This window comes from Eublepharis macularius, chromosome 2, assembly GCF_028583425.1.
Source record: "Eublepharis macularius isolate TG4126 chromosome 2, MPM_Emac_v1.0, whole genome shotgun sequence".
Classification (NCBI taxonomy): domain Eukaryota; kingdom Metazoa; phylum Chordata; class Lepidosauria; order Squamata; family Eublepharidae; genus Eublepharis; species Eublepharis macularius.
Window position 1 is genome coordinate 195,460,140 of NC_072791.1, and position 18,375 is coordinate 195,478,514.

At 42.5% G+C, this 18,375-nt stretch overlaps 1 protein-coding gene across 7 annotated transcripts in view; it reads right to left on the reverse strand.

The window, feature by feature from the left end:
• Positions 1–18,375, reverse strand: part of LOC129323705 (sodium channel protein type 1 subunit alpha) — a 101,436-nt gene that overhangs the window by 44,528 nt on the left and 38,533 nt on the right. For all 7 annotated transcript variants that reach the window (XM_054970304.1, XM_054970297.1, XM_054970301.1 and 4 more), the window contains exons 11-15: positions 17,884–18,231; positions 16,085–16,217; positions 9,501–9,739; positions 4,977–5,150; positions 2,314–2,670 (exon numbers count right to left, since the gene is read on the reverse strand). In XM_054970304.1, coding sequence (XP_054826279.1) covers positions 2,314–2,670; positions 4,977–5,150; positions 9,501–9,739; positions 16,085–16,217; positions 17,884–18,231 — 1,251 coding nt within the window. The remainder of the gene's footprint in view (positions 1–2,313; positions 2,671–4,976; positions 5,151–9,500; positions 9,740–16,084; positions 16,218–17,883; positions 18,232–18,375) is intronic.

Below are 18,375 nucleotides of genomic sequence, written 5' to 3' on the forward strand. Positions count from 1 at the left end.
AACCAAGGTGTAGTCTAGAAGATTCTGGAATCATGGGGACATTTGTCTCCATATGACATATCAATAAAAGAGTTACCGTGTGCATTTGAAAAGAGTCCAGTAGCACCTTTAAGACTAACCTTGGCCCTTTTCACACTGCTTACCTGCTCCTGGGATGTGGTGAAATAGTACGCAAAAACCGCGGAAGACAGCAGAAGACGCTATCTTCCGCGGGTTTTGTGCGCTATTTCGCCATGTCCCAGGAGCAGGTAAGCAGTGTGAAAAGGGCCCAACTTTACTGTAGCATAAGCTTTCGAGAAACACTGTTTCTTCGTCGGATGCGTGGAGGGTAAGAAGAAACTGGTCAGATATACAGGTGGAGAGGGGAGGGGGGAGTGTGCATTTGGTGTGTGCAGATGGTAGCTTGCCACCTTAGGAATTCAACTGTACAATTCTGTGATTGTTTCCTGTGGAGATTTTTTTTTTTGGCCCATGGCAATTACCTTGTTAGCATTATATTCCTGGGGAAGGAGGCTTCCATTATTAACTGGCCATAAAGTTCTGATTACAAACCATCTGAAAACACAGGTAACTATCTGGCTATCTGTGTCTCTTCTCCTTCTCCTCCTTCTCCTCAGCCCATTCACGGGAAGGGGGGATTAGAAATTTAATTTAGCATGCAGAAGCCATGCCAATTTTCAGCAGGCTTTGTTCCTTTCTGTGCCTAATAATTTTCTTCTAATTTCTACCTAAGACAGACATTAGGCTAACTGGCCTATAATTTTCTGGTTCTGTTCCGGACCTCTTTTTAAAAATTGGTGTAATATTTGCTTCTTTCCAGTCTTCTAGTACAGAGGCTGATGATAGTGATAAGTTACATAGATGCATCAATTGATCAACAATCTCATATTTGAGTTCCCTAAGAACTCTTCTGTGTATGCCATCAAGACCTAGAGACACATGAGAAGTACGTCACAACCAGGAACATGGTAAATTGGTCTTCTTTAGATTAAGCCTAAACTGTAGCTAACTTTGGTAGTCATTCCCACCCCATTCCAGTGCTCTGACAGCAAGTTCCTCTCCGGTCTCCGTCTGTTATATTTTTATTCTGCCTTTCTTTCTGTGACATGCCTGGTTTTATTCTTCATTTTATCACAACAGCCTTGCAAGGTGGGTTAGGCTGATAGAGAATGCTGGCTCAGTGTCACCCAAATAATTTCACGACAGAGTGGGCATTTGAACCTGAGTTTTCTCAGTCCTAATCCATCTAGGCTGCCTATACAGCACAAAAAGAGGATCACTGGGAAGTATTCAGCCATCCATGGCCTTCATGGAGTACAGCTTTCCCACTTTCTCCTCCTGCTGCAGCCTCCTGAGCAACCCAACACTTTATTCCTGGGAGACTGTAGTGAGAAAGTGCTGTTCCCTCTCCAAGAAACAGAAATGCTGTAATGGTGGAGAAGTGCATGATTGGATATATGCCACCCATACACATCATTACAAAGTTTTACGTTGATTTCAAGAGATACAGGGTTAGAAGTGATGCTGCTGGAATAAGTCGTCTTATCATCCAGCACAACCTTGATGTAATCCCATCCCCTAGAAACCATGACCTAGATTTGATATCATGTAACTCCTGTTGACATAGAAGTGTTTAAAAATGTTTTTGCAGCTGGATAAAACATTTCTGCGCTTATCAATGGGTTCTAGTTTTAGAACCAAGATCAAGATAATTCATACTATGGTATTCCCCATTACTATGTATGGATGTGAAAGTTGGACAATGAAGAAAGTTGACAGGAAGAAAATTGATTCATTAGAAATGTGGTGTTGGAGGAGAGTTTTATGGATACCAGGGACCACCAAAAAGACAAATAAATGGGTTCTAGATCAAATCTAGTTGAATTCTCCCAAGAAGCTAAAATGACAAAACTGAGGCTATTGTACTTTGGTAACATTATGAGAAGACAAGAGTCTATGGAAAACTCAATAATGCTAGGAAAAGCTGAAGGCCGTAGAAAAAGAGGAAAACTTAATATTAGGTGGATTGACTCAATAAACTCAGCCATGGCCTTCAGCATGCAGGATCTGAGCAAGGCTGATAATGATGGGATGTTTTGGAAGTTATTAATTCATAAGGTCACCATAAATTGGAATCGACTTCATGGCACAGAGTTTCAGACTGCATATTAAACATTTAGCACAATTTCTGATTATTATATAGAGAAAAAACCCCTCAACGGGGCTTCGCTGAAATAGCCCAGTGTGCTTTACTTCTTAGTAGAGCATTGTTCTGTCCCAGAACATATATATAATTTTTTTAAAGTTACATACCACTAAATTTCCAATCACCATAACCATCATGAAGACTGTAAGGCACATGGCTTGACCTGCAACTTCCATACAATCCCACATGGTCTCTATCCACTCTCCGCAAAGTACTCGGAAGACAATCAAGAAAGAGTGGAAGAAGTCATTCATGTGCCAGCGCGGAAGTTTGCAGTCATTTGCGATCTTGCAGACGCATTCTTTGTAGCTTTTGCCGAACAGCTGCATGCCAACCACGGCAAAGATGAAGACAATGATGGCCAAGACCAAGGTCAGATTTCCCAGCGCCCCTACGGAGTTGCCAATGATCTTTATCAGCATATTTAGGGTTGGCCAGGATTTAGCCAGCTTGAAAACTCGCAACTGGAAAAGAAATAGAAATAGATCACTGTTAAGGATGTTCACGCAAAAGTTAATAGGCACAACCTATTCCACTCTTTTAGGCATCAAGCCAAAAGATTTCTTTTTACCCGGGCTTTTAACTGGGATTAGATCTTTTAAATTGTTTATACAATCTGCTTCTAGCCTGAGGACTGTTATGAAGATAACTGAGACTGCCATTTTTTTTATGCTAGTGGGAGTTTGTGTGTTTTTACGGCTTCTAGGTTTTTATGCGTTTATGGCTTCTGAGTTTTATTGGCTGGTTTTTAATAGTTCATTTTATTGATTTTATCTTCTGTGGTTTGATCTTTTCTGTTGTCAGCCCCCTCAAGTAGGCTTCTCAAGCTGGCAGCATATAAATGTTTTAAATAAATAATACATTAAAAATTCAGCATGGTTTAGTTACATTGAAATCAACGGGACTCGTGTTTATTAAGTCAAGATGGCTGTAATCACATGAGCTGCCTCTGAAGACGTTTCAAAAACGGCAGTTGGTCCCAAAGGGTGAGGCGTTGGTATTAACAGCAGAATGCAGAAGCAAACCATATTACCACTGTGCTGAAAGATCCATATTGGCTTCCAGATTGTCTCTGGGCACAATTCACAGTGATGGCATTGAAGGGTCCGAGACTATGGTGCCTGAAGACCCATCTGTTCCCATATGCACTTGTCCATACACTATGATCTTCTCCAGGGCCCTTCTTCTCAGTACGACTCATCATGGGATCTGGGACCGAGTGACCAGGGATAGGGCCTTTTCACTGGAGCACCTAGCCTCTTGAAAACCCTTTCCCAAGAAACAAACCTGGCATCTTCACTGTGGATATTTAGATGCCATGCAAAGGCTTTTTGTTGCTTTGTTTGTTTCGTTCATTCTGCTTTTGGAAAAGTTTTGTTTTGGTTTTGATTGCAATTTAGACTTTGTCTTCAGCTGAGTTTTGATCAATCTAGAGCGAGAGTGAGATTTCCTACTGCGACCATAATTTAATGGATATTGTACCTATTTTATCCATTATGAATAATTTGCGATTAGCATAATTAGCTTCTTTTGCTGTTTTTGTTCTGTATTTTTAATTATGAGTCTCCTTAGGACAATTATGTAACTGGTCAACCAGTATATATACAAAGGCTGTAGTCCTATGCACTAGGGTTGCCATTTCCTAGATAGGGGCAGGGATATTCCTGCCCCTACCTCCTGTTGCCCACTCTCACTGTAGAAAGAGCAGGGGGATTTGTGGGGGCTTGAACATCACTCCACAATGGTGTGATGTCATTTCTGACGACATAACCTGAAGTGAAGTCACTGCATTGCTGGATGCTCTAGCCTTCACCGGAAACTCTATGGTTTATGGTGGTATCACTTCTGGTTATGCAGTTGGAGATGACATCATGACACTGTAGGATGCCATTCTGTGAATCTTCATTACCCCCACCCCCAAGTCTCCTGGGGTTTGCCAGCATGCTGAACTTCAATTGTTATGCATGCTTAGCTTCAATTAGTAAGGCCTGATCTAGCCGTGCAGCAAAATGAAGGGGAGGGCTACATTTTAATGCTACTCTAGGTTAAAATTCCCAATAAATAACAAATTAGCACATCAGTGAGAAAGGTTATAGCCATTTCACATGCCATGCTATTTTTCCACTTCAAGGGGATGATTATTGCAGGGAAACCTTGAAAAACATAATTCTTCACTTGGAACCTGAAGTGGTACAGTCCATTCTAGCACTTCAAAACTCTGCCAGCTCTTTAACTACCTTGTTCTATGGCATTTGTAGGCCAGGCCTAAGTCTCATTGAAAACTGTGAAATATACTTCTGAATAAAAATGGATAAGATTGCAAATACCACTCCATTGCTTTCAGTGGCATTTAGACAGAAAATAACCTTGGCTACATTGTGCCCTCTGGGCTGCAAGATTTCTACCAAAGTTGTCTATGTAGAAATATTTTTTTTAAAGATTATTAGTTTATTTTTAGCATAACATAAAAATATAGAGTATATTATAGGTTCAGCATCATAATAAAGGGTGCACGATTTATGTATATATTTGTAAAATGCTGTTGCTCGTGCAAAGTAGAGGGGGAGATGTCCTGCAATTTTCATAGATTTCCCACTCACAAGGTAACCCCTTTGCTGCACTCCATGTTGTTCTCAAAGGTACATTGACTGTTAGGAACAGTTTTTAAAGTCACATTGAAGAAAATGGGGGAAGGTGGGAAATCTCCCTTCTGTGAGTGGAGCTCCAGATGTTAGGATCCAACCCATTATTTTGACTGTGATATATTTACCAATCTGAAAGACCGAAGAACTGACAGCCCTTCTACGTCTTGAAGGCCAAGTTCAACCAAACTAAGGGTTACAATAAAGCCATCAAAAATGTTCCAGCCTTCTTGGAAGTAATAATAAGGGTCCATGGCTACTAGTTTGAAAACCATTTCTCCTGTAAAGATTCCAGTGAACACCTAAATGCAAAAATATTATATTTATCAAGTTTAAAATTCTGATTGACATGTTTATGCATGTTTTCATATTCAAGATACCCATAGCTATAAGAAAAACATGGTTGCACTTACCTGTAATTGTTGTTCATCGAGTGGTCATCTGTGCAGTCTCAAATAGGTCCTGCATATATACAGGCCTACCATGGAGAGGTTTTGAAGCTCAAAAACACCAGAGAGTGCTCCTTTCCCATAGCTCATACTGCTTTCTTGCCTTTTTCCAATGTGATTAGGAGGGGGGGAATACCCTTCCCTCAGTTACTTGCAGCTAAAGCTGGAGAAAGAGGGGAACTTGCTTACATAGGATAGTTAGAGCTCACAGCAGGTCAGGAGGAAGGGGTTTATGGTTACACAGGTGACCACTCGATGAACAACAGTTACAGTTAAGTGCAACTATGTTTTCATCATTGTGGTACCTGTGCAGTCCCACATGGGAGAATAGCAAGTTGACTTACTAAGTCCTGGAAGGTGGGTGTGAGCTCTTAGTTGAACCCAAATCGGCCTGCCATGAAGCATGCGTGCTCCCCGCTTGGAAGTGACATCATCGTGTAGACACTGGAGGTAGACAACATTTGAACTTTTATTGACAGGAATTCATTAAGATTTCTCAGACCAAGAACTGGTCTTACCCCTCACTGTTTTTGTTTACCAGAAAGAATCTGGAATAAAAACCTTGGTGCTGTTCTTTTATAGGCATCTTGGAGGTTTTTTTCTTGAGGAGAACCTTAACCTCCACCAGAAACTGGGGGGAGGGGGGAGTGGATTGGAGACAGGAGAAAAGTTGCTGGGAAGTGTTTGGAACTCAACTGCATACCCCCTGGAGACTAAGGAGCCATGAATGTTCTGCAAAGTTATGCAGGGAAGCTATCCCTCTTCTCTACGTAATGGTTCTGAGTAGGGGCTGTAGTTGTAAAAAAAACCCTGCTTGTTAAAATGGATTGGTTTTCGGAATTAGGATCTGGTTTCCCCCTATGGGATGGAAACTTTCTTCTATGCTGTGATGGTGGGTAAGCATAAGGTGGATAAAGAGGCTTGTAGGTGGCGGAAGAGTGTGATGTTTGTGACGTCTACTTCTATAATTAGACTGATAAGGCCTATAATAGAGCATGGTCCTTGTTGAGGTGGTGCAGGAAGAATTGTACCTAATATTTTATCCGTGAAATTGTCCTTCTTCACCTTGATCAGGACTTTGTCAGATTTAGAACTAAATAGGTCTGCCCTCTCAAAAGGGAGCTTCTCCATCCTGGCAAAAGTCTCATTTGGCAGTGCCATTGAGCACAGCCAGAAATAACAGCGGAAGGACATCATTGTGGCGAGACTGTCAGCTATACAAACAACTACATGCTTTGCTGAGGAGATTTGATATTTAGAGTGTTTTGAAGCCTCTAGCACCAGGAGCATAGGCCTTTTGTGTTACTCCTCTGGTAAAAGTTCCAGGTGTTTATGCCATCCCACAAGAGCAGCTAGTAGGCCATTATAGATTGTTAATTGGCTATTTTAAAGCCTAAGGCAGAAGAAATGTACATTTGCTTACCTACACCATCAAGTTTACAGTTTTCTATATCAACAGGGGCCAATTAGGAAGCATCCTTGCTCTTGCCTTAAACGATGATGATGATAATAATAATGGTAACAATAACAACAACATTCAATTTACATACCACCCTTCAGGACAACTTAACGCCCACTCAGAGCATGTGTTATTACTATCCTCACAACAATCACCCTGTGAGGTGGGTGGGGCTGAGAGAGTGCCGAGAAGTTGTGACTGATCCAAGGTCACCCAGCTGGCTTCAAGTGGAGGAGTGGGGAATCAAACCTGGTTCTCTGGATTAGAGTCCTGCCGCTCTTAACCACTACACCAAACTGGAGTAAATAGAGTCCTCCAACAACAAATTTGCTGTAGGGTGTTGAAAGAAGAAGCTACATCCTTCCTGCCTTGTTTTGTACTGATTGTCTATTTTGCAAGCTGAAGGTGGAACCAAGGGAGGTTTTAGCCACGGTCCCATTGTGACTTCTAGTAAGCCATCTATTATTGGAAAAATGGCTGGCCCAATAGATCCTGGGTGCATGACCTTAAATTCCAGATCTGTCATTGTCAGGGGAGCACAAGAGACATCAATCTTTAGAGACAGCTCCATACAAAGAACTGTGGGAGACATCAGCAGGATTGGATCCCGGTAGAGTTTATGGATCCTGGTGATCACAATAGTCATAATAGAGGTTTTGATATGGAGACTGCAGTGGAGACATATGCCATCAGATCTGACTGACATGATGGATCCAAACAGCAGATAGATGACTGGTGAGAAGCAACTGGTGGCTTGAAATCAATAAACTTACCTTCTGACTTTGAATGGGCCAACATAGGATGGGGGACATGTTCTCGGGACTGGCACCACTTCTTTAACAGGGTCAAGGACAGAATCTAGAGGACAGGAAGAAATCAGAGCCAAGCATGACTTGGACATCTTTTCAGAATGCTTGTGCCAAGCCTTTTTAGGTGGCAGCTCTGAGGCATTACATCTGGACGATGCTCAAGTGGGAGTCAGGGCCATAGTCAGAGCTGTGGTCGGAGCCGAAAGGCCCAGATACTGTATTGGAACCAACAGAACCATTGATGCTCTGATCCTTCTCTCTTCAGTGGGAAGTGCCGTTGTGCTTAGATAATTTTCCAGATTGTAGGAGTTTTCTCCCTCAAAGCCACCCTTAAGCATTAGGCTCGATCATGCCTTGCTTTTAGTGTAAATTGCCTACATAGAGTGCATTTGGAAATGTTGTGTTCCTCACCCAAGAATAGTAGCCATAGAGTGTGGTTGCTGGTGTGAGGGATTTTTGCCCCACAGGATGTACATTTCTTGAAAATAGCATCTTCAGCCATATTTTTAAAGGTGTAGCTCTGTAATATACATCTTCCAAGATTTTTCTCCAAATATTGATCGATTCAGTGTAAGGGATCTTTGCCTCACAGAACAATTTTTGAAAAGAGCATCTTGAGCCATACTTTTAAGACCTAGAACTGTAAAATAAATCTTCAATTTTTCTTCAAATATTGAACAGTTCTGAATTTTTTTATTCTTTTAAAAGTTTTTTCCCCCTTCGCCTGAAGGAGCTTCTCAAAAGAGATGAGGCGCTCCTTCCCCTCCTTATCACTCTGGAAAACGACAGGAAAACAGTGTGGGGGAAAGGAAAAGAGCACCTTCTGGTGTTTTTGAGCTTTATAACCTCTGTGCAGTATGCCTGCACATGTGCAGAACCAAAGTGTGGCTGCACAGGTACCACAATGAATTTTAAAAACCCCAACTTGTATTACATTAAATTCTTTGTTATTGGATTTTTAAAGCATCACACTGGGACTGAAAGTCTGCAACCAAAGATTCCCCATTTCTTCTAATCTGTAAAATGCTCTGTTACCCCAAAGGTTGTTCCTTAAAACTCACTGAAATATGGTAATGTATCATGATGCAGAAGCAGATAATATGACCCACCAGGCAGTACATTCAAGAATGTTGTATCTTTCATTCTTCGAATGTTCTTTTGGGTGTGATTTCCCCCTCTTTAAACAGAAATCTTGATCATATAACATTATGTGGTGCTTTTGAAATTTCTTATGTTTTAGTATCTTTTAAAAATATTGTATGTTCTTTTAATCCAGACTTTTCACTGTGCTATTATGCTGAACTGTTTTGTTTTCTTCTCCTTATTTTGCTTGCTTTTGTTTTTATGGGTTTCAATGGGAACGCATCTATGGCTGAAACATTTCCCCCACCTCCAATCTACATGACATTATTCAGACTATTCCCTTTACCAACAAAATCTTGCTTTCAAATTTCAGCTATACAGGATAAAAAGCCCTCCATTTTACAGGCAATTGAAGTCACATCTCATATCCAGCTGTAACATCTCCATCTAATAGGGATAAATGAGAGATTATGCCTCACCCAAGGCATCGCTGTGGTACATGTCTGGAGAATTTCATCTTAAACAGATTCAACAACCAGAAATGTACTTCCCAGCGAAACAAACGTGAATGGAATTCATTCATTTGCTTCAAAATGAATAAAAACAAATGGAACTTCTTCATTCATTTTAAAGTGAATGCACATCCCTACACTGAACATGATCAATGTAAGCTTATTTTTTGACAATAAACACAATAGTATAAAAGGAACAAATGTCAGCTCTAATCTGTATTGACATAACTGGTGGTGAGTTCACCAACATCAGTTTCTTTTGTAATATAAAAAAGTAGTGCTATGATTCAAGTATACCTTCACAACACATAAAGAGGCAAATATCCATACAGAGACTTACCAGATTTCCAACTGACAGCACATGTTCAAACTGTTCAGTCATTGGGTAATGCTCCATCGCCATAAACAGAGTATTTAAAACAATGCAAATAGTAATAGCAAGATCAACAAATGGATCCATCACAACTATGTTAACATAATGCTTTACTTTCAACCAACACGGACAGCAGTCCCAGATCAAGAAAGTATTTGCAAATTTGTACCACCAAGGTGGGCATTTCTGTCGTGATTCTTCAAGTTCTGCAAAAAAAAGAAAAGATAGAAAGAAAGAAAAGAAAAAGAAAAAAGAAGACCAAAATGGGTCATGCTATCATTCGTAACTTGGCAAATGTCACCTCAAATATGGCTAAGACAAAACAAAACATGATTCAATTGTTTCTGCTACCTCTGGTCTGGAATCCAGACATAAAAGAAATAAAAGTAACAAACAGGTAGGCTGCAGAGAACATTAGAAAATACCTCTAGGAGTATGAAAAGTATTACAAGGAGATTATTAGACGGTGAAGCACTAAATCAGCTCTCCTGAAAGATGGGACACAGTGCATGCAATTGTCCTGTAAGAACTCATGTGCTGTGGGGACACCGCAAAGGTGCTATTAATGTAGCAAGAAACAGTGCAGCTGCTATCACCCGATTTTTCTATCTGAGAGGCCATGTGAAATTGACACTAGAACCTGGCCATTGAGCACTTTAAAAGGTAATGCTTCAAAAAGCTTGAACTGCAATGTTGCCAAATCTTGTTAATGTCATGGCAGGGCATTCCATTTTTCACATTTATAGGATGCAGAACGGTTTCTTATGATATACTCACGTTTTTTGAAAAAATATGAACTGGGAAAGCCATAACTCCATTTGTTATCAAAATTCTTCCACATGCGCTATATCCAAGTGTACTTAATCATCAAGATACCTCTTGAGAATAACCACTTTAATTAGCAACATGGCGATCAGGACTTACATGCAATTGGAGCGCATATCGTTGGCCAGTCCTTGATGTGATCTGCTTTCTCCAGTTTTGGTTTAATAAGGGCAATCTCATCAGTCATGAACTCTAGCTGTGCAAATGGCTGTTCTTTAGATCAACTGACAGTGCAATCCTAAGAACACTTTCCTAGGAGTAAGCCCCATTGAATAGATCTGAGTAGGATTCTGCATAGACCTGTTTAGGATTGCTCTTTAAAAGTAACAAGAATTTCCTGGCAACCTGATAATCATTTTGTAATGCAGACAACACAAATTAATAATGGACACCCTTGTAGTCAAGGAACTATGTTCTCTTGCTGAAGCCAGGAGGTTTGAATCAATCAATCTGACCAGAATTTTGCCTTCAGATGCTGATCTTCTGGGCATGATAGTTATTGCTTTGTTCTTCTGACCGTATCAAAAAGCAAAATACAACCCCCCAAAGCTCCTGATTAGAGATGGGCACAGAACGGGAAAAACCCGAACCACTTGGTTTGTGGTTCGTTCATTTTCACGGAACACAAACCACGAACTTCCAAACCACAACTGGTTCCTGAACCGGTTCAAGGTTCGGGGTTCGTCTGAGCCCAGGACAGTCCCCTTCACGCTCAGAGAGCCCAAACTTGCAGGGAGTTTTCAGCAGGCTTTCCTCCTCCCCCTGTGCCTGCCCGCCTACAGACAGTAAAGCTACCCGTGCAGTTGTGAGTCAGCGGACAGCCCCCCAAACCACCTCCACCCAGACACTTCCTGCAGCTGGAAAGGATCTCAAAATAAAATAAAACAGTGTGTGTGCTGACAGTGTGCATGTGCACAGCAAAAGCGAGCTGCACTAGAGAAGTGTACAAGTGGGAAGCCTGCAGACAGTAAAGCTACCTGTGCAGTTGTGAGACAGCAGGCAGCCCCCCAAACCACCTCCACTCAGACACTGCCCACAGCTGGACACTGGCTCAAAATAAAATAAAACAGTGTGTGCGCTGACGGTGTGCATGCGCAAAGCAGAAGCAAGATGCACTAGAGAAGCATGCAAGTGAGGAGCCTGCAGACAGTAAAGCTACCTGTGCAGTTGTGAGTCAGCGGACAGCCCCCCAAACCACCTCCACCCAGACACTGTCCCCAGCTGGAAAGGCGCTCAAAATAAAATGAAACTATGTGTACTGATGGTGTGCGTGCACACAGCAAAAGCGAGCTGCACTAGAGAAGAATGCAAGTGGGGAGCCTGATGGTGTGCGCAGCAGAGACAGTTGAGCAATCCTGTGCAGATGAGTCAGTGCACCAGAGGCATGAGCCCAGTGGCACTGGCTGGAGAGGCGCTCCAAATAAAAGTGAAGGGCACTGGAGGAGTGTGCAGAAAAGAGGTCAGACTTCACTGCACCACACAGGTTCACACAGAGAGCAAACAGCCCCGTGCAGGTGTGAATCAGCGCACCAGAGGTGCAAGCCCCCCAAAACACCACCCAGTCAGTGGTGCAGGCTGTAGAGGCACTCCAAATAAAAGTAAAGGGCACTGAAGGAGTGTGGAGAAAAAAGGAAAACTGCACTACACCACACAAGCGCATACAACTGCATACTCAGGGAGCCAGCCTACAGAAAAGTGAGGCTCCTTGAGGGAGGGGAACCCAACCAAAACAGAAGACAAACCCTCCAAAAAGCAGAGAAAGAAAGAAAAGCAAATAAAAGAAGGGCTCCCTGGAGAAGGGGGGCCACAACCCCCCAGAAACCAAAACAGAAGATTGGAGCTTCAAAAAGCAGAGGGGAAGAAACAGAAAAAGCAAATAAAATTCACTTAGAAAAGCAAGAACTCAGCTCTACTCAAAGGCCTAAGACTAGGCTGGGGAAGGGGGGGGGGAGGTAAAAAGCTAAGACTGGGAAGGGGTGGGGGAAGAAAGGAAAAACTTTCCCCCAAACTTCCCCTGTCCCCAGTAAGAAAAGGCAGAAAGAGAAAAGAAGATTTTCAATGTCTTTCCAAGAAGCAAGAAGTGCACTGCAGGCCAAAGATCCCTCCCAAGTTCCTCTCCTAGCAATACAGCCAGCCAGCCAGCTCTTTACTCCGACCTTTACTCACTCTGGAGAAAAGGAAACCAGGTCACATGGCTTCCCCTATTTATGGAAAAAGCCAAGATTGAACAACACAGGAGCCCATCTCCTCAGTTGCCTTAGAGATCCTAACCCTCCCCCTCCCTTTTCCTGGCTGGATTGGCCAGAAATGGGTGCTCTCTACATGGCAAGGACAGCTGCCAATCAAGCATGGAGGCCTCAGATTGGGGGCAACCTAAAGACTGCAACCGTTGCCTGGGCAAAGGAGTGAATGGTGCCAAAGTGCCTGGCTTCCCAGAAAAGCAGAAATGGAACAGTCGGTAAATTCGTTTGTTCTGTAAAAACGTGGAGCCACGGAACATGTTTCTTTGCAAATGAAGCAGCCGTTCCGTTAAAACATGATGCATATTTTAAAATGATCACATAGTTCTACAGTTTTGTTTCACACTGTCCAACACAAGTCAAGGGATTCTAAATTAAACCATTGCCACGAGACAAGACTTTGTAGTATTTACTTTTTTCTTCTTTTTGGCTTCCAATTTAATTGGAAAGTGAAGTTTCTTATTTTTCCTGAGTTATATAAAATTTGCTTCTACCATGTTTTCCAATATCCAGCAAACCATTTCTTGAGTTGCTCCTCATCACTCTATTTCATGTTTGTCAGAGAGAGGAAGTGGTTCAGCAGGAAAACATATGCATTCCATAACAAGATCCCAGGTTCATAAGAACCCTTTCCCTTGGTGTCTCCAGCAGGGATGTGCAGCAAAAAAAGATTCGGTTTTCCCGCTTCATAATTTCGTAAGACTTTATAAGAATCGAAAATAAGAAATTGCTTATCGATCTGCTATGATATGCTCTGTAAAGATTCAAAGCACATCAAAGTACACACACCCCGCGAATGAGCGGCAGCGCTGAAAATTTAAACTTTCCCTGCCGCCACTGCCTCCTCTTCACTCAATGCCAGGGAGATGGGGGAGTTCATCCATCTCCCCAGCATTGGGTGAATGAGCGGCGGCATGGCAAGTCTAAACTTGCCCCGTCACCACTGCCTCCTCTTCCCTCGATGCCAGGGAGATGGAGGAGATCCCCAGTCTCGCTGGCATTGGGTGAATGAGCGGATGTGCAGCAAGTTTAAGCTTGCCCCATCGCTGCTGTCTCCTCTTCACCTGATGCCGGGGAGATGGGGGAGTTCCTCCATCTCCCCAGCATCGGGTGAACGAGTGACAGCAAAGCAAGTTTAAACTTGCTCCACCACCGCTGCCTCCTCTTCACACGATGCTGGGGAGAAGGGGGAGATCCCCCCCCATCTAGCCGGCATCAAGTGAATGAGGGGTGGCGCAGCAAGTTTAAATTTGCCCCGCCACTGCTGCCTCCTCTTCACCCGATGCAGGGCAGATGGAAGAGTTCCTCCATCTTCCCAACATCAGGTGAATAAGGGGCAGCGCGGCAAGTTTAAACTTGCTCTGTCACTGTTGCCTTGTCTTCACCTGATGCCGGGGAGGCGAGGGAGTTCCTCCATCTCCCCAGCATCAGGTGAATGACCAGCAGCACGGCAACTTTAACCTTGCCCCACCGCCACTGCCTCCTCTTCACCAGATGCAGGGGAGTCAGGGAAATCCCCCCATCTAGCCAGCATCGGGTGACTGAGCGGCAGCATGGCAATTTTAAACTTGCCCCACCACCGCTGTCGCTTCTTCACTCGATGCCAGGGAGACAGGGAGTTCCACCATATTCCCGGCATTGGGTGAATGGGCAGTGGGGCGATAGGTAAACCTACACTTTTCTAGCCATTTGCAAACACAAGAAATGTGTAGGAGGTTTAACTTCCTTCCCCACAGCTGATTTTACTTCATGGGGGGAGGGAATCCCCTCTTCCCCCTCACCAGATTGGGGGGGAGGAGGGAACCCCCTCTGTCCTCCTCCCTTTGGGTGAAAACAGCGGCGGTGAGGGAAGTCTGACACTTTTTTTGCTGTTTACACACACTAACAGCTAGAAAAGTGGTGCGCCCGAAGCTTCCTGAAGCAATACAAATCGCTTCGGGAAGCCTTGCTTCAGGATTTCCGAATCAGCCCAGCAATGCTGGGGCCAATTTGGAAATCCCGAATCTTTACAAATTGGGCCCCATTCGGGTAAAATACCCAATTCGGAAACTCGAAGTGCACATCTCTTGTTTCCAGTTAGAAAGATCTCAAGATTTGTGTTTTGGGGGAAAGTCTTTTTCTGCCCAAGATCCTGGAGAACTGCTGCCACACACAATAGATCAGGAGTTTCGAAGGTGGTGCCTGTGGGCACCACAGCACCCACCACTACTTCCTCTGATGCCCATCAATTTTTTTCAGAATCTAGGTGGGGTCATTGTAAGGCAGAGCTTGTTACTGGCTGCCTTCCTTCAAGTTAAAGGGGCTTCCATGGCAGCAGATGTAACCACCGGAGAATCAAGAGTACCAGTAAATACTCAGGCTTTTCTTAGCCAGTGTGTGGTTCCATTCCCCCTTCAGGACTGACTGTTGTCATGAACTTCTTTCGCAAGGCGGAGAGGAAGCTTCTATCTTAGAGTCCAGGGAACTGGATTGTTGCATGAGGGGAGGTAATTGTTCAAGAGTAGCAGTACGTATAATATTAATCTTGATGATGAATGGCCAGACTCTGAATAAGGGAGCTTCATGTCTTCATATTAGCTTCTATTATATTCTTTTGAAAATTAAGGAGGGAGGTATTGCGTTTGGCTCTTCCTCCTGCCATAGCCTCCATCTCTTGTCGCAGCTCACCGTGCCCTCTCAAAATTTCAAAAGTGCCCACAGGCTAAAGAAAGTAAGGGACCCCTGGAGTAAACAATGCTAAGCTGGGTGGGCCAATAATTTGACTCAAGCTAAGGCAACTTCTACAGGCAATTTACAGTACAATCCTAAACCAGTTTGGTGAAGTCGTTAAAAGCAGCAGGACTCTAATCTGGAGAAACGGGTTTGATTCCCCACTCCTCCACTTGAAGCAGCTGGGTGACCATGGGTCAGTCGCAGCTCTTCCAGAGCTCTCTCAGCTCCACCCACCTCACAGGGTGATTGTTGTGGGGATAATAACAACATACTTTGTAAACTGCTCTGAGTGGGCGTTAAGTTGTTCTGAAGGGTGGTATATAAATCAAATGTTATTGTTGTTGTTATTATTATCAGGGCTTTTTTTTAGCTGGAACGTGGGGGAACGGAGTTCCAGAACCTCTTGAACTCAACTCCCCTCAGTCTGGAGATCAGGGGGCGGGGCCACCAGTCATGTGACCATTTTCTCCAAGGGCAACCCACTGAGTTCCACCACCTCTTTTCCCAGAAAAAAGCCCTGATTATTATTATTATATAAGCAGAGTTACACCCTTATAAATCCATTGAATTGAATGGGGTTAGAAGGGCATAACTCTGCTTAGGAATGCATTGTTAGTGAAGGTTAAGTAGAACATATCCACTGATACTGAAGGATGCTTAGTTTATCCTAGCACAGCCTTCTGCACTACTCCTGATATTCCAAAAAGCTTCTTCATTATAGGATATTTTTGGTCTATGAATTTAATATTTTTAAAGTAACTCCTCTCTGTATACCTTCCATGGTGTTTGTGATTATGCTAGCTATACTCATTGCTCTTTCTCTTAGAGTAGGGTCTTCCAAAAAATCCATAGAAACATGAAAAGAACTCGATCTTCTCTTTTTCATTTCTGTTTCCGTAGTTGTGGCCTGCAAAAAAGGAAATGAAATATAAGATCACCCGAATGATATGAGTGGAATAATTAGTAATTTAATATGAAGAAGGTCTAAACTGGAAGGCATACATGCTTCATGCTTTTGAATTAAGCTTCATTATTCATGCCAGATTTATTTACTTATTGTATTATTAACCTGGTATTTTAAAAAAACATTTGTAGGAAACATGCTGTCTTCATATCTGTAACTTTCTCATTTTCATACTTCCCTGGTGAGTTTCAGGGAGCATTCTACCTGTGTCTGTTTTTTTTTTAAATGCCTTGTTTATTCTCTTGCAAAATTCTGCTTGCCCCTTCTTTTCAACCTGTACATCTGATTTCAATGAGATTTACTTCCAAGTAAGTGTCAGCAGTGCTAAACCTTAAAGAATCCCAGTATTCTCCAAATATATATTTCCCCCACAGTGCACTGCATTTGAGATATATGTTCTACTCTGAAACATAATTTTAGTCTTCTGTTTGAAGAATACAGTTGATAGTAGAAGAAATGAATAGAAATTGAATTGACGTAATCAGCAGTGATCCCCCCAAATCATTTATTTGTGAGCTTTTCTCACAGATAGGAATGTAGCCTAAGTTCCAGGTTATAAATAACGGGTTGGATCCAACCTGTTTTTCCACTGGTGCAAAAAGTAGGAGCGAGTATCCTTTGACCACCAAAAGGGCTATTTTGGGAATCATGGACAAAAATCCTGTGAGATGGGGGCTATAATAAGGAGGGGAATTGGGCGAGAGGAGGGGAATTGGGTAAGATTGAGTGGAAATGGTAGGATCCAACCCAACATTCTGAACCATGAGCAAATAATGATGGCATGTCTCTTACACATCTTCTGTGTTTAAGATGGCAAACTTTTTCATTCAAATTTAATGCAAAGAAAAGAAAAAGATCTAACATTGTCATGCTTCTTCAAATAGGCATATAGGAAGGTTTTATTTTTATATAGGTGCGGATAGAGAGAGAGAGAGAGTGTGTGTGTGTCTATGACAGCACATACGTGCACATGTATTTGAAATTGGTAATGTGAGTGAATCCATGTGGTTATTTCAATTAAATATATTTATTTAGTCAGCCAAAGACGGAGTATCAAGTTGAAAGATGCATGAAAATGCTAAATATATAAAAGGTGAAATTTGGAGTGATTTTACCAGTGTTTGGGGAACCAGAACTTCTAGCCACATTTGTTCATTGTAGTGATGTCCACGAGACAGAATGTAATCAAATTTATGTACAACCAAGGCAGTGACGGAATCTGTATGGTACCCCTCCCGCTCTTAGTATTGGAATGAGATTAAATTTCATTGGACCTGGCCAGACAGAATTAATTAACAGCCAGATATAATAAAAACCAAGTTTTCAAAATATAAAAAAATACACAAAGCAATACATATTGCACATTCTCTAGGTATAAATATATATATATATACAATTTTTTTTGCAAATGTTAGAAAATTTACTTTGTTAGTATAGAAAAAAGATATTACAAGATGCAGGAGCATTCACAGCTTGACCAACCAAGGATCATTCCCAAGGGATTCCATTCTGTAGACACACTGGCTGGTGCATTAAGAAAAGGCCACCATGCCTGAGCTATTTAAAACTTCCTTACATTGTCATCAGTAGCTGGTTTATCTATTATCACCTCTGGCAGAAGCTGTCCAACAGGCGATGTAGGAACAGATGGTCCACCAACCAAGGAAACCACCCCATTGCAATCCACAGTGCTGTGCATCTTCCCATTCACTGGAAACACTGCCAGCATCCTGGATGACCTACTGGCCTGACTAATGTTACTGTTGCGCCGTTCACCATGTCTGCGCGGCACAAAAAGGGAATCTCTTCTGCTATCATTATCTTCAAATGTGCTGTGCTCATCGTCAGCAAAGTCATTCTCGGATCCTATATCCTTTGCTCTACCTCTGAAGCTGAAAAGGCTCGTTCTGCTGTTGCGCCGTGGGGAAAACAAGGAGCCGCGCATGCTCAGCAAAGACTGCAGGAAAACGTACAGGGGGGGAAAAAAGAACTGTTACTACAAAAACAGAACCTTGGGGCTAGAAAACTGTATATTCTTTGGCTGGCTTTTTTTCTCTCTTCAGATGTTGCGATTTGAGTTTCCTGTGCTGAATTTAATTAA